The following is a 27,116-nucleotide window of genomic DNA, read 5'->3' as shown; positions in this document are numbered from 1 at the left end:
CCAGGGCACCTGGTGCTCCCCACAGACCTGAGATTCACGGTACCTTTACACCATGGGTTGAAGAGAAGGTACAAGGCGTCTTCTTCAGGCTGAAAGGTGTTGCTTCCAGTTTTCACCTGCAGGTAGTACTTCCCCACGATAGCATGGGGGACGCTAGTGACAGCCACTGTGACCTGAGTGGAGCACAAGGCATGGTGAACATGTCCACTCAGGCCAGATCCCAAATCCTACAGATGCCCCCCCAGAAGAATCCATCAGTCCTAACAAATCATTCTGTCTGAAACCAGTCCAGAGACCAGGAATGGTCAGGGCCCTGACAGCCAGAAGTGTCCCAGCATGGGCAGGACACACAAGACAGAACAGCAGCCACACAAGAGGTTTTGGTGAGTCCTACCAAGGGCCCTAGGTGAACTGGATTTAAAGCTTGGCAGACGTTTTCACCTCTCTGAGCTATGCTCCCTTCACTACAGCCTGAAGATGACACACCTCCCAGGTTGTTGGGAAGATCCTGTAGATAATATATATGTAAACCCTGGAACTTCAGGGAAAAGGATACATGTCAGCTGTCTCTTGGAGGAAAAAAAAAGCACCTTTCTCTGTTGTTGAAATACAAGTAGTCTGAGCCCAGGAGGCCATCTGTCGAAGGGCACCCAGGCTTTTATCCAGTCTTTTTGGATAAATAATAACTGAAGACATGCTTAGGATGATCAGTGTTGCTGCACCACAATGATACCAATAAGAACAATTCTCATCATTATCATAAACCACTTCCATCTGTGGCCTAGAATTCTCCCAAAACCCCTGAGATATTTTGGTTGGGCGCAGTGGCTCATGCCTGCAATCTCAGCATTTTGGGGGCCTCAGGCGGGAGGATTGCTTGAGTCCAGGAGTTTGAGACCAGCCTATTCAACATAGTGAGACCTTGTCTCTAAAAAAACAAAACAAAACAAAACAAAAACAAAAAAATTAGCTGGGTGTGGTGGCACACACCTGTAGTCCCAGTTACTCAGGAGGCTGAAGCAAAAGGATCACCTGAGCCCAAGAGATGGAGGCTGCAGTAAGCATGAGTGTACCACTGCACTCCAGCCTGGGTGACAGAGTGAGAACCCCCCCCCCAAGAAAAGATATCTTGTAGGAGCAGTAGGCTCTCGGGTCAAATCCAGCTCTAACTCTTAATAGTTGTGTGACCTTGGCTGATTACTTAACCTCTCCTATGCCTCCGTTTGTTTAAAAACTCGGAATAATAACAGTCCCCCCACAAGAGGGAGTGTTGTGAGAATTACAGGCTTAACTATCATTATGTTGCTGATGGGGAAACTGAGGCTCACAGAGATGGCCCAGAAGGTGGAGCTGAGCTCAAACTCCGGAATCCAACACTCTGACCCTCTACACTCCTCTTGCAGCAAGAGGGAGGAGGTTGCGTCTCTCTGAAGCATTAGGACCCTGCTATCTATTCATGCAGCAGTTGACCACCATGACCAGGGTGTGTGTCTATGAGACCATAATTTTGCCTTCCTTGCTATGTCCCTGCACTGTTTTTTTACAAAGGGGCCCAGAGAAAACAGCCTTCTAGGGTGCAGGAAATGTCATCCTTCCTGACCTGGGTGGTGGTCCCATGGCTGTATCCATATGTAAAAAATCATTGCATGAACACTTAAGATTTGCATTCCTTCAATTAAAAAAGCTTAAAAATCAAAAAATCATGGTTTTTTTAGTAAAGAAACACAGCTCACACTCCTGCCTTGGGAGCTGACTTTTCTACCAGACCACTTAGAAAAACCAAGACTTCCAGATAGGAGGAAAATGTACTCAAAGGCTTCTCCTAGATTTTTACCTCCAAAATCACTCAAATGCAAAATTGGACTTGGGAATCTGGGATCTGGGCAGTAGAGAGAGGAAGGAAGAACCCCAAGGACAGTAGAGCTGGCCCCTGCCAGCCCTGGCCCACTCATGTCGTTTCCACTACAAATTCTACTGCTCCAACAATCCAGTGTAATTGTCATTTTAAAATCATAGAATTAACCTGGCAATTAGAAATCTAGGGCTTTATCCTAAGGAAATATTAATAACCTAATCCAAAGATCTGGCTGAGAGATGGTTCATTACAACACTGGGAAGACTGGAGATAACTGTGAACACCCGATGCCCCTCAAGAGGATGGAACATTAGCCAATGCAAGCCTGCACGCTCCAGCAGAAGCCACAGTGAAAAACTTCTTTGTTGGAGAACACAAAACAAAAAGGGAATATCCACAATGTCTTGTAAAGTGAATTAAGTCAGAGTCGGACTACCCTATCTTGGTATTTAAACATTATGTAGAAAAAGCCAGAAGGGCTGGGTGCCCTTGTAATCCCGGTACTTTGGGCAGGAGGATCACTTGAGCCCAGGAGTTTGAGACCAAACTGGGCAACAGAGCAAGAACCCATCTCTTTTTTTTTTTTTTGAGTTGGAGTCTCACTCTGTCGCCCATACTGGAGTGCACTGGCCGCTCTACCGCAGACTCGACCTGCTGGGCTCCGGCAATCCTTCCGCCTCAGTCTTCCGAGTAGCTGGAATTACAGGCGTGCACTACCACGCCCGGCTGATTTTTTGATTTATTGTAGAGATGAGGTCTCGCTGCCCAGGCGGGTCTCGAACCCGCGGGCTCAGGCAATTCACTCACCTCAGCCTCCCAAAGGCGTGGGATTACAGGCTGAGCCACCGAGCCCGGCTGAACCCATCTCTTTTACTGCATTTTATTTTTCAAGTCAGGGCCCACTCTGTTTTCTAGGCTGGAGTGCAGTGTCACAATCATGGCTCACAATGGCCTCAACCTCCTGGGCTCAGGTGATCCCTCCATCTCAGCCTCCTGAGTAGCTGGGACTACAGGTATGTGCCACCATACCCATCTATTTAAAAATTTTATTTTTGTAGAGACAAGGTCTCACTATGTTGCCCTCCTACCTTGGCCCCCCAAAGTGCTGGGATTACAGGCGTGAGCCACCATACCGAGCTCCTATCTCTATTTTTTAAAAAATAAGGCCTGGCTTGGTGGCTCAGCCTGTAATTCCAGCATTTTGGGAGACCAAGGCAAGTGGATTGCCTGAGCCCACAGGTTCAAGACCAGCCCAGGCAACTTGGTGAGATCTCCTCTCAACAATAAATAAAAAAATAAGCCAGGCATGGTAGCACAGGCCTGTAGTTCCAGCTACTTGGAAGGCTGAGGCAGAAAGATTGCCAGAGCCCAGCAGGTTAACACTGGGGTGGCTGTGACTGTACCACTGTGCTCCAGTCTAGGTGACGGAGTGAGACTCCAACTCAACAAAACAAAACAAACAAACAAAAAACCTGGAAGGAAGGATGGGTAACTTAATTGGTGGAATGATTGGTTATTTTTATTTTCTTCTCTCTGCTCTTTTCCTCTAGTCTGGTGAACATTGTTTATTTTAAAATCAAAAGGGGAAAGGGTGGCAAGGTATGTTTGGCCACAGAACTACTGTGTACAAGCGGGAGGCCGAGGGGGCACACTCTGAGCCATTTGGAGACGTGGCCCCTGCTATACATGTTCTGTCGTGGAAAGTTTTAAACAGCGTTACTAACTGGAAGCTGAGGGAGGGGATGGGGGCTCCTCAGATCAGGCAAGGAATCGGCCAGAGCCACTCACCCATCCCAGCCTAGTGGGCACTCACCTCTGCATTTGACTGATCCTGAAGGCTTGCCTGCCAGCGATGGGAGCTCAAGGGCACCCTGGGGTTGACCACCACCAGGGTGTGTTTGGAGATATTAGGATTCGGCCCTGGAAACACACAAGGGAACAGTCTTGGCATTGACCCCAGAGAAGTACCCCTGCTTTAGGGGTATACTGCCCACTCTCTGGGTCCCCACTCCTTCTTTCCAGACTCCTTGTGCATCCCCTGGCTCCCTGGACCTGGCCCCTCCCTCTGCTCAGAATGTTCAGTTTTAGTGTCTGTTTGCTTTAGATGCGTTTCTCTACCTCCTGCTCTCCACATTCTCCCTGGCCACCCTGTAGGATCCTGACCTGCCGGGAGCGCCTACTGTCCATCATGGGCATCTCCACCTGCTTTGTGCCAGTTTACCCCTTGCTGGTTTGTGCCACAGTGACACGCTTGCTCACTCTGGCTGATCCAGGGCAACTACTTAGCCTCTGTTTCTCTCATCTGGAGGAGGCAGATGCCACCGCCAACCCTGCAAGCTGTCACAGGACCCTTTTTAAAAGGTCAGTCTGGTTATGTCATGAACTACAGAGACTACTGGAATCAAATCCAGCCCTCTTCCATAGCCCACAGGTGGCCTCAGGGAGGATTCTCCACCTCACCTTCCTCTCATACCTTCCCAGCCATGACTGGGTCTCTAGTCCCCAGAGAGATGGTTCCTGATGACACCATGTGACCGCATCCGCTGTCTCCTCAGGGCCCTGGCTCTTGCTTTGCCTGTGGCCGGGAGCACCCTGCTCTCAGCTCTTCATATGGCAGCTCCCACACGGGATGTGGGGCTCAGCAGAGTCCCTTCCCAGGGAAGCCCTTCTGCTCCCAGTGGAATCAGCCCTGCCCCTGGCCCATTGTTCTCCCTCTTGCTGGAGGACACTCTTGTCTTGGTTCCTTTGTCATATTTGGCCCTGTCATACATGTAGCACCCTCAGTGCAGTGCCCAGCACCTGAGAATGTCAAGAAATACTAGTGCTGGGATGCACATTACTCAGGGGTCCTATAAAGTCGCTGAGTCAGGGATAGCAAGGCCCTGGCCCATGTGTCAAGCAGGCAGCCTGTGACACAGGACACAGCAGGTGCTTGTTTCATCTTGGCTGAAGGGAATGGAGGCTGTTCTGATTGATCTCCACCAGCACGTTGGAAGAGACCCTTCCCCTGTCGTCACTCAGGATAGGAGCGAAAGGAGCTCTCTTCTGGGATGTGATGTGTTATGTTCGCTTGTAAAGTGGATCTACTTGATCTATTTTAAAACTTAAAAACATTAAAGAAGCAAGACCCTCTCCATTATCCCCCCACCTGTCACAGGATCTAATACATTTTCTGTTCCCCTAATTATACTTATGTGCTTATTTACCTAACCGTAACAAGCCGATGAGCTGTTTCCCGTTATCTTTGCATCTACAGTGTGATATTTTAATCATTATTGCTGGCTTGCCTCCAGCCCACACAGCTATGGTGTCAGAAAACCTCAGTCCTATGATTCATCTCTAGGAAATGTTTCAGAGCCCTCGAGAACAGCTGCCCTGCTGAGTCGCCTCTTCTCTCTGCTCCGGCCCCTCCCCTGCTTAGCCCAGGAATTGATCGTCTGTGGGTGGAGTGCTCACTATGTGCCAGGGCCTGCTAAGCCTCTCCTTCCATCCTCATCATGCCCCCTACCAGCTCCACTTTACAGCAGGAGAAACTGAAGCAAGACACCCCTGCATCAGACTAATCTTAGAGTAGGTCCTCAGGGCTTCACCTGTGCTGAATTGCAGGTTCAGGTTGTGGAAGGGTTGTAGGGGCTGGTTCAGGAACAGCCGCAGGTAAAACACCTGCCCCCGCCGGAACACAGGAATGCTGGTTTGGAACTCCGAGGTGTGGTGAGAAGCAGCATTCTTCTGCTTCATGAAGTCAATGCGAAGAACCTGCAGGTCTGTCAGTAACACAGCACGTGGGAAAGAAAAGAAGAGAGAACGTTCATTTCCCAATCACCTTTCTCTGGGGTCAAAGTCTGACGGTGCGTTGAGGTGGAAGCTGGGTTTGGGAGTGGAGTGCCCCTGCTCCACCTCTGGCTGGCTATGAGTCTCTCTGAGACTCAGTTTCCTCACCTGTAAGATGGGCGTGCATGTACCTACCTTGCAGGGTTACATGACCATGAGCTGAGACCAATGGACATCAAGTGCTCAGCCAGGCACTTCTGTTAGGGTGGCCCCTGCCACCCCCATTCCTCCTCTCTATAGACATGGCTTCAGGGACAAAGCTAGAGGCAGGGTGTTCTCTATTAATCAACATAGAAGCTGGAGAAAAAGAAAGGAGTCGACAAACCAGTGAGGGAACAGAGGACTCCCAGGACTGCTCCCCTTTCCTGGCCAGCCCAGACTCCCACTAGCTTCGAATCAGATACCATCCTGGGGTGGGAGGTGGGGGTGAAAAGAGGCCAGGGGTGAGCCTTTTTATCCAAATAGAGGGGGGCAGTGCAAAGGGGCTCCCATGAACCAAGGCCAAGACCACAAGGGAAACCCCCAAAACACTGGAATTTATAAAAAACTGTGTTTAAACTTTAGTCACTTTCAAACATGTTTAAACTTTAGTCACTTTCAAAGAACTCTCAGTTTGATGTAATACACCAATCGAGATGTTTTTCCACTGCTCAAAACAGTTTTTAAACTCATCAATTTTGATGCCCTTTAGTGCTTCTGCTGTTTTTTGTTTTACCTCTTCCACATTGGCAAAACATTTCCCTTTGAGGCCTTTTTTTCATCAGGGAAAATTTAAAAGGTCACTCAGGGCAAGATCGAGTGAATAGGGAGGGTGGGACACGGGGGTCATGTCATTTTTAGTAAAAAACTACAGAACTCTCAGCACGTTGTGGGCAGATTCTTGGTGTAAATCACCCATCATGAAATGAGCAAACATGTTGAAAGAATCACCAAAAAAAAATTCACTGAAGCCAAGCACAACTTCTCACAACAATGCTAACTGGTACACTGATGCTGATGGGTTCCTAGAACACTTACCTAGTGGGGGAAGCCTGTACTACAAGGGGCCCACCCTCTAAAAGATAACTTCAGATTTTTGGGGTCCCCTCTCCCACGTGGGAGTTTTTTCTTTGTTGCTAAAGTGAAAAGTACATTGAGTAAAGGAAATAGCCTACCCAGGAGTGCGCTCACACACACACACACATACCCCTTCCCTCTCTTTAACACTTGTATTTCTCACCATGTACCTGTTTAATAACTTTTTTTGTGTTATCTCAGCTTAGAGACCATTCCTTTCCCCTTTATCCAGAATTCAAACTACTCTCAAGCTCATAGTCATGAAAGGGACGGACCCCGATAAAATGCTTTTGGAGCTCAGCTATTACCATCTTCCAGAAGCCTTACAGTGTCAGTCTTGGCTGCATATTGAAATCACCTGGAGAGCTGTAAAACCTACTAATGTCCGCTCCAGAGATTCTGGTGTAATTAATCTGGGAGGAGCCTGAGCTCTTTGGTTTTTTTTGTTGTTGTTGTTGTTTTGAGTCAGAGTCTCACTCTGTCACCCAGACTGGAGTGCAGTGGCATGCTCATGGTCACCCCAGCATCAACCTGCTGGGCTCAGGTGATCCTTCCACCTCAGCCTTCCAAGTAGCCTGAACTACAGGCACACACTACGATGCCTGGCTAATTTTTTGATTTACTTTAGAGATGAAGTCTCTCCAAGTTGCCAGGGCTGTTCTCGGACCCATGGGCTCAGGCAATCCTCTCACCTCAGCCTCCCAAAGTGCTGGGATTACAGGCCTGAGCCACCGTGCCAGGTCATCTGTGTTTTTAAAGCTTTCTAGGTGATTCCAATGTGCAACTAAGTTTGAGAACTGCTGGTTCTGAGTGACTAATACAAAACAGGCAGAGCACTATATTAGTTGGGGGTTGGACTCACCCAGAAGACATGTTAAATGCTTGATGATGCTGATGCTGTTGATCAAGGGAGCACACTTTGAGAACCACTGAACTAGGAATCCCCATGAGGGTCTGTGAGGTGAGGTCAGGTGAGACACAGGGGACTACTCCTGCTCCTGAGGTCTCACCCAGCAGACATCCCTCCTCTTTAGAGATCGTGGAGGTCAGCCATGGGAGCTTGAACTTTCTTAACTATGAAATGGGTGGGGTGCTCATGCCCAGATCACAGGACTGCCTTGAGAATGCAGCTGATGATGTGACTGGAGACAACACAGCACACTCATGCTGGAGTAGCTTTAGAACTAGTGTCTGTACAGGTGTTCTCCAGGCAGCCAAACCTCCAGCACATGGCCTTCCCTCCACACTGCTCCACAGGGCCTGGGCATCTGATCCCTCCAGCAGGGAGTCTCATTGGACAGATAGACCTATCTGCCCAGGCACCTCTCCTTCTGGGATTGACACCTCAGGGTGGGCCCACAGCTAGGTGGGGTATCTTAGTCCATCTGTGCTACTACAACAGAATACTTGAGAGACTGGGTCATTTGTAAAAAATACAGAAACTTCCAGCTTGAGCAACTCGGCAAGAACTTGCTTCTACAATAAATCAAAAAATTAGCCAGGCATGGGGGCACATGCCTGTAGTTCCAGCTGCTTGGAAAGCTGAGGTGGAAGGATTGCTTGAACCTAGCAGGTCAAGGCTGCGGTGGCCATGAGGGTGCTACTGCACTTCAGCCTGGGTGACAGAGTGAGACTCTGACTTAAAGATACCAAACAAACAAACAAAAAACACAGAAACTTATTTCTTACAGTTCTGGAGACTGGGAAATCCAACATCAAGGCACCAGCATCTGGTGAGGGCCCCTTGACTCATCATAACATGGCAGAAGGCAGAAAAGTGAGAGGAAAAACTCCCTCTGCCAAGTACCTTTATAAGGACACCTAATCCCATTCACAGGGAGGAGCCTTCATGTCTAATCACCTCTTAAAGGTCCCATTTCTTTCACACTGTGCCCTTGTGAAAAAAGCAGGCTGCCTCCCCACATGCTGACAGAAACATTGCCAAGAGACGTTACTTCATGAAAAGCTCAAGGCACAGAATGCATTGATAAGCTCTCGTTTATGTAGAAAAGACAGAAAAGTATACATAAATATACTTGTTTCTTAGTACATACAACATCTCTGGAAAGGTCTAAAAGAAATTGGTAACTGGGATGCATCAAGGTGACAGAGGGGGGTACTTTTTACATTTTGAAACATGTGAATGCGTTATGTATTCAAAAAGTAAAAAATCAGACTCACAAACTTCTCTTTTTTTAACTTGGGGGAAAAAAGAATAAGAAGAAAACCATAAGGTCAGTAAAGATTAACCTTGTTTTTCTAGACTTGACCTTGACCTAACCAGAAAGTCAAGCCCCTCGTGGCAGAGGTCACATTGTACAGTGTCACATTTGCAATACCTGAATTTGGGGGCAAGGAGACATTCAAACCACAGTATGGCGTCAGGAGCTGCAGTCTTAAGGGCTTCTTCATGTGACAGTGGAGCTCCTGCTGGGGGAGCCAGAGCCAACAACAGAGTAACACAGCTGAAAAAGGGGTGTGACAGTCCCTCCACATCCTGACTTATTCCTGCTCCCTCACTGACTAGGCAGGTGGGTGCCCTAGGTATTCAGGGGTAAAGGTACAAACTTTGGTGCCAGGAAGCAGGGACAGTGGAAGGGCAGTGGGTGCCCAGTTGGACAAGATGTGGGTTCCACGGAGATCTCACCCACTCACCTTTCAATGTGGCCATCGTCCCTCAGTTCCTCCCTTGCAGTGCTGGGGAAGACGCTCTCTAACGTCTGGCACTTCCACAGAGTTGGTCCTCAGGGGAGGAAACAGTCCCTTTTTATGTGGTCCTGGGTTAGATGTGATCCTGCTGTGGCTGCCAAGGGGTGGGACTTGGGAAAGGGACATTGATTAGAAATAATAAAAGCCTGGAACTTTCCATATCAGACCTAGAACATCAGGAGACAAGATGAGCTGATTTAAAAGGGGGGTGGAGGGATGGTACCTTCATGTCTTTGATGTGACCTAGACAATGAGTCACCAAAATCCAGGACCCTATGACCTCTGCTACAGGTAGCTTGACATTCTGGTTACTGTCAAGAAAAAGTCTAGAAAAGCCAGGCTAATCTTTACTGACTTTATAGTTTTCTTCTAATTCTCTTTTCCTCAAGTTAAAAAAGTAAGAGGTAGCTGGGCTCAGTCTGTAATCCTGTGCTTTGGGAGGCTGAGGTGAGTGGATTGCCTGAGCCCGCGGGTTCGAGACCCACTTGGGCAACTTGGCGAGACCTCATCTCTACAATAAATAAAAAAAAATCAGCCGGGCATGGTAGCGTGTGCCTGTAGTTCCAGCTACTTGGAAGGCTGAGGCGGAAGGATCGCCATAGCCCAGCAGGTTGAGGCTGTAGTGGCTGGGAGCAGCCACAGCACTCCAGTCTGGGTGACAGAGTGAGACTCCAACTCAAAAAAAAAAAAAAAGTAAGAGGTGTTTGTGAGTCTGATTTTTGTTTTACTTTTCAAATACATAATGCACAAGTTTCAAAATGTAAAAAGTGCCCCCTTTAGCCGGGCTCGGTGGCTCAGCCTGTAATCCTACGCCTTTGGGAGGCTGAGGTGAGTGGATTGCCTGAGCCCGCGGGTTCGAGACCCACCTGGGCAGCGAGACCTCATCTCTACAATAAATCAAAAAATCAGCCGGGTGTGGTAGCGCATGCCTGTAATTCCGGCTACTTGGAAGGTTGAGGCAGAAGGATCGCCGGAGCCCAGCAGGCGAGGCTGCGGTAGCTGGGAGTGGCCACTGCACTCCAGTCTGGGTGACAGAGTGAGACTCCAACCCAAAAAAAAAAAAAAAAAAAGTGCCCCCTCCCGCCATCTTGATGCCTCCTAGTTACCAGTTTCTTTTAGACCTTTCCAGGGATGTTGTATATACTAAGAAAGACATTTATGTATAATTTTCTGTTTTAGTTACACAAATGAGAGCATATCAATGCATTCCACACCTTGAGTTTTTCACGAAGTAACATCTCTTAGAGATGTTTCTGTCAGCATGTGGGGAGGTAGCCGTTCTTTTCACAGCAGCACAGTGTTCTGTTTGTGTGGATGGTCCCCTATTTTTATAAGTAGTCTCCTATCCATAGGCACTTGGGTTGCCTCTGACCTTTCACTATTACAATCAGTGCTGCAAAGAATAAGTTTGTAAGGAAATCCTTTTACCCTTGTGTGGGTGTATCTATAGGGAAAACTGAATGTCTCGAAGTGGAAATGTTGAGAGCTTTTGTCATTTTGATGGCTGTCAATGCCCTTCGCTTCATAGGTAACATCGTTTTCCCAAGGATATTACTTCTATGGAAAGTAGCCTGCTTGGCACACAGTGAAAGCCCCAGGGCAGGAGTAAGCAGATTCCACCGGACCCCTAACATCATAGTGATTTGCTGTGTGTCACTGGGAAAGTTGTCCTCTCCCACTCCTTACCAGAAGAACAAGGGGATTGTTCCAAGGATGATGCCAAAGGTTCTTTCCAGACCAAACAGCCTGGGGACCCACAGTCACCTTTGCTGGCTTGGAGTGAGACAGAAAGCAATGGCCTGGTCACTTTCAATAACAAGAATGAGGTCGAGCTTTCTGCTGCCCTAAGGGCAAGCATCTCCATGCTGCATCTCTGGATGTAATAAAACAACCAAACCCTGAAGCATACAAGACACTTGCAAAAGACTTGTCTGCGCTCTGTCTGCAGGGAGGCCCTAGGCTCTGCAGTAATAGGCTCAGGGATGAGAGGAAGATGCTTGCTTTCTCTTTATTATTCCCTTTTGCATCATCAGAATTTAGCATCATCTGCAGAATTACCTATTTAAGAATTAAATTCAGGTTGGGTGTGGTGGCTCATGTCTGTAATACCAGCAATTTGGGGGACCAAAGTGGGAGGATTGCTTGAGCCTAGGAGTTTGAGACCAGCCTGGGCAGCAGGGCAAGACTGTCTCACAAAAAAATAAAATAAAAATTAGCTGGGCATGGTGGCACGCACCTGTAGTCCTAGCTACTTGGAAGGCTGAGGTGGAAGGATCACCTGAGTCCGAAGGTTAAGGCTGAGGTGAGCTGTGATCATGCCACTGCTCTCCAGCCAGGGCAAGAGAGTGAGACCGTAACTCAAACAAACAGAATTAAATTAACTACTTAAACCAGAAAGGAAGAATTCTGGCCTGGGGGTGAGAGGGTTTGTGTCTTAGTTGCTCCACTTCTCTGAGCTTCCTTTGTCTCTTTTGACAAACTTGGGACTTCCTTTATCTCTTTTCACAAAAGGTGAGCTTTCTCCAGTGCCTTCCAGGTCAGAGAATCCAGGGCACAAGAGTGAGTAAAAAAGTATCTAAAAGGGCCAGGCTAGGTGGCTCAGCCTGTAATTCCAGCACTTTGAGAGGCCGAGGCAAGTGGATTGAGTGAGCCCATGGGTTCAAGACTCACCCAGGCAACTTGGTGAGACCTCGTCTTTACAATAAATTAAAAAATTAGCCAGGCGTGGTAGCGCATGCCTGTAGTTCTGGCTACTTGGAAGGTTGAGGTGGGAAGATCTCTGGAGCCCAGCAGGTCGAGGCTGCGGTGGCTGGGAGTGTGCCACTGCACTCCAGTCTGGGCAACAGAGTGAGACTCCAACTCAAAAAAAAAAAAGTATCTAAAGGGAACAGATTTTGGGGTTAGACAGAATTGGGCTTTCTGTCCTAGATATACTACAGACACGCTGTGAGACCTTGGGCAAGTTCCTTAACTTCTCTGTGCTTCTGTTTCCTCATCTGAAAGATGGAAGATAACAAGAATACCCATGTTACAGAGCTGTTGGGATGCCCACTAGGTCAAGTGTCCACCACAGGTTCTATAATGCCTGGCACAGAGGATGTGGTCCATGAAAAATACTATGAGGAGGTGACAGCAGTTCCAAATTCTCTACAATAAGTGAGCTATGGGGGACTTTAGAGAGGGTATCCCTCCCAATACCCTCATTTTACAGATGGATAATGTGCAGCCCAGAGAGAGGGACCACTGGGGTATGAGCAGAGGTATGGGAAAGCCTCTCTCCTCTCTTCCTGCAACAGGACTTCTAGGCCTCAGCAGAGCCGCTCTTACCTGGTTCCTTGTGCATGTGGCATTTTATCTGTCAGCTGGTCCTGAAGGGTCAGCCATTGTCACCTTTCCTGTCAGGGCCACAGCTAACACCAGGGTCTGGGCATAGGCCATTGGGGCCATGAGCCCCCAGAACTGCAGTGGCCACATTGCACTAAGAACTGGTAGCCAACTTCTGGGGTGTTGGGATCTGGGGACAAACCAACCCACACAAGACCTCTGCTCTCTGCTCAAAGAGGCGACTGGGCTCAGGCCCCACCATGGGAAAGGAGGCTCTGAAAGCACTTTCCTAGAAAAGCCAGCATGAGCTGAACTTCATGTGAATCCCTATATGATAGACACAGGGAGGAGGGAGAAGAAAGAAAGGCAGTCAAGAATGGTCCTGGAAACCACTGGGTGGAGAGTGGGAGATAGAAGACATGTTTCAAAATAAGACTGGGCATGGTGGCGCATGCCTGTAACCCCAGCACTTTGAGAGGCCAAGGTGAGGGATGACTTGAACCCAAAAGTACAAGACCAACCTGCATAACATAGTGAGACCTCACCTCTACAAAAAAATCAAAAAATTAGCTGGCATCATGGCACATGTCTGTAGCACCAGTTACTCAGGAGGCTGAGGTGAAGGGATCACTGGAGCCCAGGAGGTAGAGGCTGTAGTGAGCCATGAATGTGCCACGGCACTCCAGCCTGGGTGACAGAGTGAGACCCTGACTCAAGAAAAAACAAACAAAACAAAACAAAAACAAACAAAACTCACAGGGGATTTTAGCCAGAAATGGATTCTTCTTGTTTTGCGTCCCCAGCCCACAGCACAGCACAGGGTCAGCACTCAACAGATGAGGGAACACATGAATAAACAAACAAGTAAGCAAACAAATGGGTGCTCAGGTGGGCACCTGGGAGAGGCCTCATGCAGGTGCCTGTGAAAAGATGCCTCCTCCAGGTCATGGGAGGATACTAGGAGCCCCTTTGAAAGAAAGTCTAGTAAACCTTGCTTTTGGGGGTCCATGTCCAATTTCTCACCAATCTCTGCAATCATTCCCAAACTCTGAGGAAGAAAAGGCGTCCAAGGCTCTGTCAGCCTCCAGGCGCCACAGGGGCTGCTCACAGTGCCAAGCTCCGGGACTGAATCATAAAGATGTCCATCCTGATACTCTTACCCCCTTTTTTTTGTGGAGACAGGGAGGAGTTAGTAAATATGCATTCACAGATCTGGAGGAGCACAATCTCTTCTTCTTGTATCTGAAGCTATAAATTCATCTCTAATCTGACTCTTTCCTTTTCTTCTTTTTTATGTAGATAAAGAACTTTATAAGAGAAAATAAAAGAATCCAGTAAACGCTGAAGTTACTTTTCATCAAGCCACTCCAGCGCTTGCCATTGTGCACGGGTGTTATTTACACTCCACGTAATAACCTGCATGTCCGGCTACACTGATAGCCTGCCCTTGTGGACATTGCCTAGTGTCCACCTATTTCAAATACTTCCTCCTGCTCATGGGCACATGATACCCTTCCATATTTCCTAGCCATTTCTTGACTATCAGGCAACTAGCTGCTAGTAGCAGCAATGCATCTCAGAACCATGTTGTCCAAACTGCGTAATTTTTTTTCTCAATTTTTCCCCTGGTGTAGCAGCATTAGATCTAGGAGTATAGGGTTCTAACTTTTCAACTCTGGCAAGGGGCCGCCCCACAGTGGAGCATGCTGGGGACGATCCAGACTTGCCACTGCAGGCCTCCAGGCAAGAAGAACTTTGGGGATCCCATTGAAGACCAGCAAGGGAACATAGAAGGAGTGCAGAGGGTATGTACATCCTCAGCCAGACTATCTGGGATCCCCCCCTTAGGTCCAACTGTGACCAGTTGAGTAGATTTTGGAAAAAGCTGAACACTCCAAAGCCCTGGTTTCCTGAAGGACTTGCATAGTTCTGCAATTTGGTGTAACAGCCTCTGGCCAGAACAGTCCTGGAGGCAATCCCACTGGAATCAATATGGTCTATCCCACCTCCCATCCTCACCCCATCTGGCTTGCCACACCTGAAGACTCTGGGCTGGGCCTGGCCATTCCTTATCCAGGCCCAAAGAACCTAGAGAAAACTTCGGCTAGCAAGGATAAGCTTGGTGTTTTCTTGCCTAACAACAATAGCAATAATATTTTCATGTCTAATAATTGTTAAAATGTGATCATTCCGATTTATCAACAAATGATGGTCTAAAAAAATTTATGAAACTTATCAAAACTAAAAAAATGCAATGAAAGTGTACATCTTCCTTACCAAGGTCAAGAAAGAAACAATATGGATACAGCTGAAGCCCCTATCCCCTTGTATACCCTTCCCCAATCTCGTCCTCCCTCCCTCCTTCCCCAAAAGTGACCACTACTCTGAGTTTGGTGTTTATTTTCTTTTGTATATTTAAAAACACTTACTATACATATGGATATCTAAAAACAATAGGTAGTATTGTTTGGAAGGTTTTTAATTTTGCTTAAAAGTATCATCCTAAACATGCCCTTTAATTTATAATTTTGAGATGTACCCACGTATGTAATTCATGCCTCAATGTCACCACTGCATAGTATTCTGTATACTATAAACCACAACTTATTCATTTATTCTCCCATTGATATTAGATTGTTTCAAATTGTTCTCAAGTATAAACAATGCTGCAAAAAGCATGTGTGTACATATATTCTGGTGCACATGTGTTTCCAGGCCTGGAATTGCTGGTTCAAAGTGATGTGCATCCTCTGCTTTGTTAGATTATGCCAAAATGTTTCCAAAGGGTTACGTCTATGCAGTGTCACAGTGCTCCTCAACCTTGACCTCACTTGCTGTCGTTCAGTTTTGTACATTTTGCCAATCTTGTATGAAATGGCAACTTACAAAGTTCCCCCCCTAGTTTTATTGAGATGTAATTTATACCTAATAAAATTCATCCACTTTAAGTGCAGGATTTTAGTCGTTTTATACAATTGTGTAACTACCACAATCAAGACACAGAACAGACCCATCACCGCAAAAAGTTCCCTCCTGATTCCCAGCTCCACACTGATCTGCCTTCTGTCACTGCAGTTTTGCTTTTCATTTTTATTTTTTTTAGAATTACATATAAATGGAATCACATAGCATAAGCACTTTTTTGAGCTGGTTTTTTCACTCTGCCTAATTATTCTGAGATTCTCCATGTTGTAGCACGTATCAGTATCTTGTTCCTTTGTATTACAAAGTAGTATTCCACAGACTGGATATACTAGATTTGTTTGTCCACTCACCAGTTGGCCATTTGGGTTGTATTAGTCAGCTGAGTCTGCCATAACAAATACCACAGACTGTATGACTTAAACCACAGATGCTTATTTTCTCACAGTTTTGAAGGCTGGGAAGTCCATGATCAGTGTGCTGGCAAATTAAGTTTCTGGTGAGGAAACTTTTCCCGACTTGTCTTCTCCCCTTCTTGCTGTGTCCTCACATGACCTCTCCTCTATGCATGCTTGGAGAGACTCCTTCCTGTAAGAGGTTCAGTTGTATCTGATTGGAGTTCCACCCTTATGACTTCTCTTAACTTTACCTCCATAAAGGCTCTGTCTCCAAATATGGTCACACTGAGGTTTGAGGCTTCAACACAAATTTTGGGAAGACACAATTCAGTCTTTAGCAGGGCCATTATGAATAAGACTGCTATGACCATTCTCTTACAAGTTTTTGTGTGGACATACGCTTTCATTTCTCTTTGATAAATACCTAGGAGGGGCAAGTGTGTGTTTAACTTTACAAGATATTGTCAAACTGTTTTACAAAATAATTGTACCATTTTGCTCTCCAGTCAGTGGTTCCAGTTGCCTACATCTTCACCTATACTTACTATTTCAGTCATTTAAATTGTAACCATCCCAATAAGTGTGCAACAGCATCTCGTTGTGGTTTTAATTCGCATTTCCTCATGGTTTATGATGTTTAGTATATTTTCATGTGCTTATTTATCTTCTGCATATCTTCTCTTGTGAAGGGTCTGTTTGAATATTTTGCCTATGTATTAATGGGTTGTCTTTCTATTCTTAAATTGCAAGAGCTCATTACATATTCTGGATACAAGTCCTCTATTAGATATATACTTTGCTAGTATTTTCTGCCAGTCTGTGGCATGCCTTTTCCTTTCCTTCTCATTGTGGTTTTAATTTGCATTTATTTTACTACTAGTGAGGAGGTTAAGCCTTTTCATATGGTTACTGGCTGTTCAAGTTTCCTCTTTTATGAATTAGCAATCCATATGCTTTGACCAATTTTCTTTCGAGGTGTTTTGTCTTTTTCTTAATGATGTATAAAGTCTGAGGAACTTTGAGAAAAGAATTTCTAGGAGCCCCATCCAACCACATCCAGTCCCTACCTGAATCTCTGTGCTCTTGCCCTCGCTGAGCGGGAGGCATCTGTACTCCTCGCAAGGCCAAACTGTACTACCTACTTGTGCATAGGACCCCATCTCCCCTGCTCTGGCTCAGCACTCAGCACTCTCACCATCGCCCCTCTTTCCTGCATGTTCAATGTTCCATCAGTGTGGGACCACTGCCATCAACAGGTATAAATATGCTGCTGAGCCAAAAACAAAACAAAAATCCCTCTTGTCACCATCTTCTCTGCCAGCTACCGCCCCAGAGTTCTGCTCCCTTTGGATGTCCTCTACGTCTTATTATTTCTTAATTGCTCTTGCTAGGACTTCCAGTATCATGTTGAATAGAAGTGGGGAAAGTAGGTACCTTTGTCCTATTCCTAATCTTGGGGGGAAGCTTTCAGTCTTTCATCACTGACTATGATGATGTTAGCTGAGGGTTTTATATATATAGTTGTTATCATGTTAAGGATGTTTCCTCCTATTCCTGGTTATTGTTTTTATCATGAGAGTTGAATTTTATCAAATTATTTTTCTGCATCAGTTGAGATGATCATCATTCCTTACCATTCCTTCTTGAATCTAACCCAGTAAGGCTCTTGCCCCTGTCACTCCACAAAGCTGCTCTTATCAATGTTATCTCTTTGCTAATCCAGTGTCCATTCCTCAATCTTTTATTTACTTGACTCTTCAGTAGCATTAGCCTGGGTGATCACTGTCCTTTTCTGCTCATGATTCCAAGACACCACATTCATCTGATTATCCTACCTCACCTGCTGTTTCTTCTTACCCATCTTGCCAATCATTTCATATCTCTCTGACTTCTAAACATTGGAGTGGCCAGACTCTGCCCTCTGCCTCTTTTCTCTAGAAGAGGTCATTCAGTCTCATGGCTTCAAATACCATCTCTATGCTGGTGACTCCCAGACATCTCCCTGAGGTCCAGAGCCATACTACCTACTATCTATTAAACACTCTTACTTGGATGTATTATTACACTGTACACTTAACAGGTTCAAAGCTGAGCTCTTGCTATTCCTGCCCAATCATGCTTTTCTCTCAGTCTTCAATTAATTACTGACATCTACATTCTTCAAATTGCTCAGGCCAGAACCATGGAGTCATTATTGATTGAGCTCTCATACCCACATCTGACCCATCAGCAAATCCTATTGGCTCTGCCTTCAAAATGCATTATCTAGTCTGATCACTTCTTACTGGGCTGAGATTTAGCCAACTGCTGCCAAAACCTCCCTCTCCTCTCATCTAATTGGCTGCAGTAGCCTCCTGAAAGGTCTTCTTGCTTCTGCTCTTGCCTTCAATAGTATGTTCTCAGCACAAGAGTGATCCCTTTAGGATATTAGATCATCTCTCTTCTGTACATTCAGAGCAAAAGTCAAAATGGTCTACAGGAAATCTTGCATTGTCTGGCCCCTCTCACATTCTGATCTGGCAATGGATTCTTTGATATGACATCAAATGCACAAGCAAAAAAAAAAAGGAAAAATAGATTGGATTTCCTCAAAATTAAAAAGTTATATGTTTCAAAAGACACCATGAAAGTAAAAACACAACCCATAGAATGGGATAAAATATTTGAGAACTCTTACAAATCATTAATAAAAAGATAAACAATCCAGATTTTAAATGGGCAAAGACTTAAAAGAAACATTTCTCCAAAGAAGATATGCAAATGATCAATAAGGACAAAAAAACTGCTTTACACCATTGGTCATTATGGAAATGCAAATCAAAACCATAATGAGATACCATTAGGATGGCTATAATAAAAAAAGATGGACAATATCAGTGTTGGCAAAGATATGGAAAAATTAGAACACATGTACTTTCATAGTTAGAATGTAAAATGATATCAGCTGGGCTTGGTGGCTCAGCCTGTAATCCCAGCACTTTGGGAGGCTGAGGCAAGTGGATTGCCTGAGCCCATGGGTTTGAGACTAGCCTGGGCAACTTGGCAAGACCTCGTCTCTACAATGCATAAAAAATCAGCCAGGTGTGGTAGTGCGTGCCTGTAGTTCCAGCTACTTGGAAGGCTCAGGTGGAAGGATCGCCGGAGCCCAGCAGATCGAGGCTGGGGTGGCTGTGAGTGTGCCACTGCACTCCAACCTGGGTAACAACGGAGGGAGACACCAACTGGAGTTAGACTCCAACTCAACTGAATGGATAAACATAATGTGGTATAACTATACAATGGAATATTATTCAGCCACAAAAAGAATGAAGAACTGATAAATGCTACAACATGAAGAGCTTTGAAGACATTATAAGTGAAAAAAAATCAGACACAAAGGGCCACATATTGTATGACCCATTTATATGAAATGTCCAGAATAGAGAATATCTAAAGAGACACAAAGTAGATTAGTGATTGCCATGGGCCTGGAGGAGGGTGGAATGGAGAGTGACTGCTAACGGCTTTAAGAGTTTCTTTTGGAAGTGATAAAAACGTTATGGAATTCAATCGTGGCAATGGTTGAAAACTTTGTGAATACACTAAAATACTACTCAGTGGCACACTTATAAAAAAAAGAATAAGTTAAATTTCAAAGAAAAACAAAAAATAAGTGGGCGCTGTCCTATCAGGTCATTGGCTGTTGAACCTGGATGTCAAATTGCCAGCTCCAGAGCAAATAAAACAAAGTTCAATCCATCATCCAGGGTGCACACCAGAAGGACAAATATTGATAGTTTATTCCCTTATCAAGATAAGAAACTTCTGAAATGAGAGAAGATATGAACACTTCCCCCATCTTCTTTTTAGATGATTAGAGATGTGTCTGTCTGCTTTTTGAAGAATGACTAATCTTCCTTTTAAAGGAAACATATTGTATCTTTTGACACCCCCCTCTCCCAAAGACATACTTATTGAATTGAGAGTAACAGGGTGTTAGGTCAAAATCAACCATCTCTGTGTATTCAGCAGGTGTTTGGATGGGAGACAATGCCTGCCCATGATGGACTTCTTCCTGCCCTTTTCACGAATTGGCCAGGGAGGACCAATGACCAGCTTTCAGCAGTCTGCAGGTCTGGCCTTGGCTGGGTATCTAATCCACATGTGTGAACACACCCCGCAGGGTCTCAGATGGCCTTCTGTTTCTTCACTGATAGAACGATGAGGGTTAGACTAGATCAGGAAGATGGGACACTAGGGACCCTCAGGGGAGGAAGGAGGTGGCTGGTGACCAAAGGGTTCTGAGATTTGATCGTTTTGTGTCATAGCATGAAGCAGGCTCCTGTACTGCATGGCCTCTCTGGGTTTTAACATGCTGCTGTGGGAGACAGGACAGTTGTGGGGATTAAGAACCAAGCCCTGGAGTCTGACTGGACTAACAATGCAGTTCTGGCACTCATTAGCGGTGTGACACTGGGTAAATTATTCAACTGCTCCCTGAGCCTTGGTTTTCTCATCTCTAAGATAGAAATAACAAGAGTGTCTCCCGCATGAAATCAATGAACATTTTGTGAGTTACAGCTTTGTGCTGGCCCCTGTGGAGAGCTCAAGGGTTTTGAGGAAAGAACACGAGTTTTCCAGGGAGAAATAAAGGTGAAGGGAACCCAAGGGAAAGGAAAGAGCAAGTACAAAAGCATGCAAGCAGGAACAGATACAGAGGATTTGAGGACGGCTGAGATGCAGATGTCTGGAGGGGAGGGGCTCATGTGGTGGGGGTTGGGTGGGGAAGGCAGGTGCTAAGGTGTCATTGAGAGAGAGAACTCTTGCTGGAGTGGTGGGCTAGGGCCGATCCCAACCAGAATGAGCCATGGTACAGTTTTAGACACTGACTCATTCTGTTGACCGTGCAGAGATGAGTTAGGTGGAGAGGAGTGAAGGTGCTACATGGGTGGGGAGGAGAGGTCTGGAAAAGACCCTTCACTCCCCCCAGATCCCTCTCAACTGCAAGGAATGCATGAAGACTATGCGGGAAGACTCTGGGGGAGCACTGGGGAGAATGGGGCAGCCACATGCTTGGCTTGAAGCTCTGTGCCAGAGTGCAAAGGCAGCATGTGGCACACAGACCATTTTGAACTAGGAATGTCATCATGCTGTGTAAAACACAAAGGGACCAAGGCGAACTGGGAAAGAAAAGCAAAGGACAGAAGAGACCTAAAGGTAAGGGTGGGACGGTGGGGAAGAAGGGATACTTCTGGGCCACTTTTCTTTCCTAATAAGTCAGATTTTTCTCCCTGAGAGCACCAGGAGGATGGACAGACCCTCAATTCAGAGAGCTCTGGCCTGCGTGATGTTGGAAAGGAAACACAAGATGGGGCTCTGGCAGGCAGCAGAGCACCTGAGAGCCATGCTGAGAGGGGAAAGCTGGGCAGAGCCTCCACACCAGGACTCAACTAATTCTGGCTGCTTCCTCTTACTCCAAAAGGGAGGGAAGAATTAAGACTCCATACTTGGCAGTTTTAACTTATAAAAAAAGAATTTATTAACCCAGTTTTCCTTCTCTTGCCATAGTACATAAGTATGACACAGATGGTCTGACACATAAGCATGGAGTTGTCAGAAGGCCCCACCAGTCACTGATTCTAGAGTTCTGAGACTGGCTTTTGTTAGGCAACAAGACTACAATCACAGCGTGGTTTCAAGTACCATATACAAAGCAGAGCAACCTCAGGATCTCCAGCCTCTGCCAAGGTTCACTTGGCTGGGAGCATAAGAATCAAAAGTACTGTTCAGACGATCAGGAATGCTTCAGGCAGAACACTGCCACTGCTGTACCTCTCCTCAGAAGCCAGAGCTATCCACCCTCAAGGCTGCTCCGTCAGAGGCCTGCTTCCCTCGTGAGCAGGGCTGGCCTGAAGACCTGGCTGGTCCTGCACCTTCCTTTGGCTGATTGCTGGAAGGCCAGCTGCACGCTTGGAAGCAGTCCCACATGCCAACTGCATGCCATCATGATCTTTCCAGCTGGTCCATCCAGCCAGTTGATACTACTGCTGCTTGTGTGGAAGGGGCTTCCAGGTGGGTGGAATCTTTCTGTGGATCAGGCTGAGTCCACAGAGGATGAGGAACACTCCTCCCCACCACAAGACTTCCTGGCACTCTCCATACAGCACAAAGCCCAGGAAGGCCTGTGGGTCAGAGACAGCTGTAAGATACTCAACTTCATCAGGGAGTGACAACCTCACTCCTCTGGGGCTTACTCCCTTCCTAAAGGGACCAAAAGAAAAGGCCTGGGGCCAAAAGCCTGGGACTTGAAACCCAGCTGTTGCCTTCATCAAGTCACTCCATTCACTTCCTTATCTCTCTCACAGCACTGGACTCCAGCAATGTACACAGAAGACCCAGCAGAGACCAGCAGGTAGATACAGCTGGTACCTGTTATTACTGACCCAGGTAGGGTTACCAAGGCCTTCCTCCCTCAACTCAGGACTCACTGGGCTCAGTTCCACCTTGTCCACCTCACACTATAGAGGAAGAAAGGTCTCAGAAACCTCAACCCTCCATACCTTATGCTCAAGTGCACAGACTTCTAGGAGACAGCTAGGCTGCACAGAGACTTCAGAATGAGGGGTTCACCTTGGAGGGACAGTAAGCAGGTAGACTTCTTACAGTCAGGCTGCATTGCCATCTAACTTGAGAATTCTTCCATGATTAGAATTAGATTCACCCCACGAATAGAAGAGCAGCCATTCAGGGGTCAAGTCACAGCCCACCCTCTGCTTCAGTTTCTGTCCTTTCCCTTATCTGGAAAAGCAAGGGTTACCCAAGGACAACTCACCCAGAAGCCAGGTTTAGGACAGCTCAGGCTACTCACCGAGCTGAGGATGCTTGAAAATGTCATTGTGACAGATGCAATGGCTGAAGACATGGAGAAACTGAGGCCACGGCTAAAGAAGGTCCACATCAGAGAATTGGTGCTGAACATCACAATAATGCCTAAGATGCGTAGGCCTGTGTTCACCTGCAGGAGAAAAGTGTCACTGCAGCCATGCCCACCCTGGGCAGTGACTTGTAGCAACCCTCACAGCACACCGGGCCCCTGTGAGATCTCAACACAGCCTGGAGGGCTTCAGAGCATTCCTGTGCAGAGCTTCACTTAATCCTCAGTGGGCAGCAGACCTATCTCACAGATGAAACAAACCCAGAGAAGACACTTATTTAGCTACCTTGCCGGCCTTGTGACCTCAGAAGCAACGGCTAACCCTAAACCAGTATTTCCTTCTCAACACCAGTCCCTTTTTGGTCCTACAACGACCAATGCTTGATCAGTCACAGAGTGCCAAGTAGCTGTTATTCTGCACATAGTACAAGTCAGGGGTGGAATCCTTACTTTAGATTTGGTAAAGCCATGTCTATCCCCTTCCCGCCTTACTCCTGTGCAAATTACAGCCCACTCCCAGCAGCCCTCTGAGTATTCCTGAGTTCTCTGTGCTAAGCCCTAAGTGTTTTAAGTGCATTCTCATTTATTCCTTAAATGCATTTCACAGAAAAAGAACCAGGAACATTAAGTAATTTGCCTAAAGTGCCAGAGTGGTGAGAGCCACCAGGATTCGAGCCCATGGGGAAACACCACCTGAGACTATTTGACGATTCCAGGCAACCCTTGGAGAATCTGCAGAAAATTTTCTTTCTTTTTTTAAAGGAGAAAGTCTTGAGAAGGGGATTTTTAGAAGCCTCCTACACAAAGAATATGTAAATCCCCTTGTTTTGCAATGAGTTAGAAACCTGCCTGCAGACAAGGCTGCTTCCTCAGTGGAATGGGCCCATCTAAACATCATCCTTATTTCTCATAACAGTTTCCAGCAACTGAACATCAAGTGTCTTGAGGAAGAGGTGCTTTGTTATAATTTACACAAAAGCATTGTATGGACCTGTGGCACCTGTTTTAAAAAAGGGTTATGAAGGCCTGGTTCATGACTAAAAAACTTCACAGCCCACAGAGTCACTCATTTTACTTTAGACCACTTACCCCAAGAATTATACCCAATGGGATGCTAATTTCAAATATGGCATATCCCATTGGTTTAGCCCTAAGGAGGCTTAAACCTAGATAATCAGTCTGTTAATGGCCAGGTTAGGGGCCAACCCTGGGCTGCAGATGCAATGAAAGCCCTCTAGGAAGGAGGGCCTCCTATTCCTATGACTCGGAATAGGAGAGGCAAAGGGGTACACCTTAGCACACACGGGAAGGCAGTTTAGGGGTTCTCCGCATCAAAGAAATGCTCCGACGCTTTATTTCCCTATGCCAAGGGCATCCCTAACTCCCAATATTCCTGGCAGCAGGGTAGACTGGTCAGAACACCTGTTAATTACGGAGAAAAGAAATGGGCAACAGGCTTCTCACCTTAAGAGTCACGTGGAGACAAATGCTCGGGCACAAGAGTCTTAAAATGAGAGGGTGGATGTAGGTGTAGGTCTTCCCCGAGAGCGAACTAGCCCAATCGGAGAACAGGTTTTAAGTGCCCGGTAAGGGAAGAGGCCTCAGTCCCCGTCTCTTACCGCCTACACTGGACGAGGGTTTGCGTGATTCGATCGAAGGATGCTCTCCCACCCCAACTGAACACAGCGCCGCGGCCCGGACACCTGGCGGAGGGGCTGACCGGGTGGCGACAGCGCCCTGCGCCCCTACCTGCCCCACCCCGAGAGCCCCGCAGAGCCCTCCTCCTCCCAGCCCCGCCCGCCCGTAGTAGCAGCGACAGCAACAGCAGCGCCCCGGGCTCGACCTCGCTGCTGAAGGCCAGCTTGGCGGAGGCGGCGGCCAGGGCCCCAAACGCGCCGGCGCACAGGCAGTTGAACACGCCCCAAAAGCGGCGCCGCATCGCACCCGCCTGGAGGTGCGGGGGAAACTCGGCCGGGGTATCGGGATAGGCAGACGCAGACACGGCGCCGCCTGGGGGCCGCGGCCTCTCGGCCATGATGCCGGCTGCCTCGGGTCCTCTCACGGGCTACCAGCGGGGCTGAACGCGCACCGCTATTGGATGGCAGCCTCACGTGACGTGACGATCACGTGATGGGCGCTCACGCAGGCCCATTGGGGCGTGGTCTCGGAGGGGGCGGGGCACGGTGGCCTCCTGCCTACGGTTTAGGAGGTCTTTGCGCTGAGCAGGACGCGGGCTCCAGACGCCTGAGGCCGAGACTGGTACTGTGGTTGCTGTGATAGAATGTGAACTACTTACGGCCACTCGGGGCGGTGCAGCGTCGGCTTTCCCTGGGAACTTGTTAAAGATGTCGAATCCCAAGCCCCGCCCCAGGCACAGTGAGGCAACCTGCACTTTAACAAGACCGCGACTGATTCGCCTGCCCCTTCCAGTTTAAAAAGGGCAGAAGCGAGCGATGCTTGGCAGAGGGCGCTGACCTCCACGGAGAGAAGCCGGCGCCTCAGACAAATCTAAAACCTCAGATGGGGAACACGTTAATCATAGAAAATTGAGAAAATATGGATAAGCGGTGAGAGGAAAATAAATCATCCATAGTCACTTAAGTAAGATTAATGCTACTTCTAATTTTCTATGTACTTATATGTTTAAAATGTTTTCATTAAAAGCACATTTCCGGCCGGGCACGGTGGCTCACACCTGTGATCCTAGCACTTTGGGAGGCTGAGACAGGAGGATTGCTTGAGGCCAGCCAAGGCAACATGTCTCCAAAAAAAATAATAAAATAAAACAAAACCTTAAAACCCCGCACATTTTCTTTAAAATAAAGTGCTATTGAAATGTATAAAGTATTACTTCTAATCTATAGGAAAATGACTGTTAATAAGAGTACTTTTTCTTTTCTTTCTTTTTTTTTTTTTTTTTGAGTTGGAGTCTCACTCCGTTGCCCAGGCTAGAGTGCAGTGGCATGCCCAGGCCACCCCAGCATCGACCTGCTGGGCTCCGGTGATCTTTCTGCCTCAGTCTTCCAAGTAGCCAGAACTACAGGCACGCGCTACCATGTCCGGCTAATTTTTTTGATTTATTGAGAGATGAAATCTCACCAAGTTGCCCAGGCTGTCCGCGAACCCGTGGGCTGGCCACCCCTTCACCTTGGCCTCCTAAAGTGCTGGGAGTGCAGACTTGAGTCACGGTGCCTGGCATGACACTTTTTTTAGAAAACAAAAAGGGGGCAACCCCCTCAGCTCCCCTTCCACTGTGGGAGCTTTTCTGCCCTCTCAATAAATCCTGCTCTCTCAAAATAAATAAATAAAAACCAAAAGGATTTCACAGTAAACATACTGCTCAGCAGCATTTTTTATCTTCCATTTGGGAAGTTTTCATGCATGGATAACTCCAGTAACTCCTATATGGTATAGTGTCCCATTTTGCAGATGAGGAAATTGAGACTCAGGCCTCGATGCACCAATCCACTAAGCAAAGAGCTGTGTGAACCTCAGGCCAAAGATGATGTCCTCTGAAAACTTTTACCTTACTTTAAACTTTCAGGAAATCAAAGTGGTGTTGCATCAACCAACTGTACATGTTGTGAAGAATATAAAATGAGTTTTTCTTACAACAGATGATGCTTTTACTAGCAGTACAGGTTGGTACCACCTTCTCTGTAAAGCAGTCTCTGCTACTGCCCTACCTTCACACCAGTCCTGTGTTGTTCCTCTGATTGTTCAGCTCTGCTTCTGCGAGCTTGCAAGCTTCTTGAGAGCAGAGACTACACCTTCTTTCTTCTCCAGTGCCCCCTTGCCTAGCACAGGGTGATGCTGGTTGAATTGACACCATCCTCAAACACTGTTGGGAAGTGATTTCTGCCTCTTAGAAGCTATCCTGTGTACACAGATCACCTAGGAATCTTGTTAGGATGCATTCTGATTAGGTCTGGAGCTAGACAGAGATTCTGCTTTTTTTCTTTTAAATTTTTTTTTTTTTGAGTTGGAGTCTCACTCGGTCGCCCAGACTGGAGTGCAGTGGCCGCTCCTGGCCACCGCAGCCTCACCTACTGGGCTCCGATGATCCTTCCGCCTCAGCCTTCCGAGTAGCCGGAATTACAGGCACGCG

The 27,116-nt window shown here is 46.9% G+C and overlaps 2 protein-coding genes across 2 annotated transcripts in view; both read right to left on the bottom strand.

The window, feature by feature from the left end:
* The window catches only part of TGM4 (transglutaminase 4), a 30,881-nt gene extending 21,468 nt beyond the window's left edge, over nucleotides 1-9,413 (bottom strand). The window contains exons 1-4 of the mRNA XM_008071375.2: nucleotides 9,398-9,413; nucleotides 5,446-5,619; nucleotides 3,669-3,775; nucleotides 44-173 (exon numbers count right to left, since the gene is read on the bottom strand). Coding sequence (XP_008069566.2) covers nucleotides 44-173; nucleotides 3,669-3,775; nucleotides 5,446-5,619; nucleotides 9,398-9,413 — 427 coding nt within the window. The remainder of the gene's footprint in view (nucleotides 1-43; nucleotides 174-3,668; nucleotides 3,776-5,445; nucleotides 5,620-9,397) is intronic.
* Nucleotides 9,414-21,588: 12,175 nt separating this feature from the next.
* On the bottom strand, nucleotides 21,589-25,048 carry TMEM42 (transmembrane protein 42). Its single transcript, XM_008071374.2, has 3 exons — nucleotides 24,852-25,048; nucleotides 22,943-23,089; nucleotides 21,589-22,256 (listed from the first exon to the last, which is right to left on the bottom strand). Exons 1-3 carry the CDS (start codon nucleotides 25,041-25,043, stop codon nucleotides 22,116-22,118), a joined length of 480 nt encoding a protein of 159 aa, XP_008069565.1. The 5' UTR covers nucleotides 25,044-25,048; the 3' UTR covers nucleotides 21,589-22,115.
* Nucleotides 25,049-27,116: the final 2,068 nt, after the last annotated feature.

Source organism: Carlito syrichta, unplaced genomic scaffold (genome assembly GCF_000164805.1).
Source record: "Carlito syrichta isolate Samal-C Ts95f unplaced genomic scaffold, Tarsius_syrichta-2.0.1 Scaffold314298, whole genome shotgun sequence".
NCBI classification, from domain to species: domain Eukaryota; kingdom Metazoa; phylum Chordata; class Mammalia; order Primates; family Tarsiidae; genus Carlito; species Carlito syrichta.
The sequence above is the reverse complement of the archived record's forward strand: the minus strand, read 5'-3'. Positions and strand labels throughout refer to the sequence as shown.

Coding starts and splice junctions, on each gene's coding strand:
- TMEM42 (XM_008071374.2), bottom strand. CDS start 25,043: ATGGCCGAGAGGCCGCGGCCCCCAGGCGGCGCCGTGTCTGCGTCTGCC. Junction 23,090..24,851: donor AGCTGGCCTTCAGCAGCGAG/GTCGAGCCCGGG, acceptor TTTCTCCTGCAG/GTGAACACAGGCCTACGCAT. Junction 22,257..22,942: donor TTTCAAGCATCCTCAGCTCG/GTGAGTAGCCTG, acceptor TCTGACCCACAG/GCCTTCCTGGGCTTTGTGCT.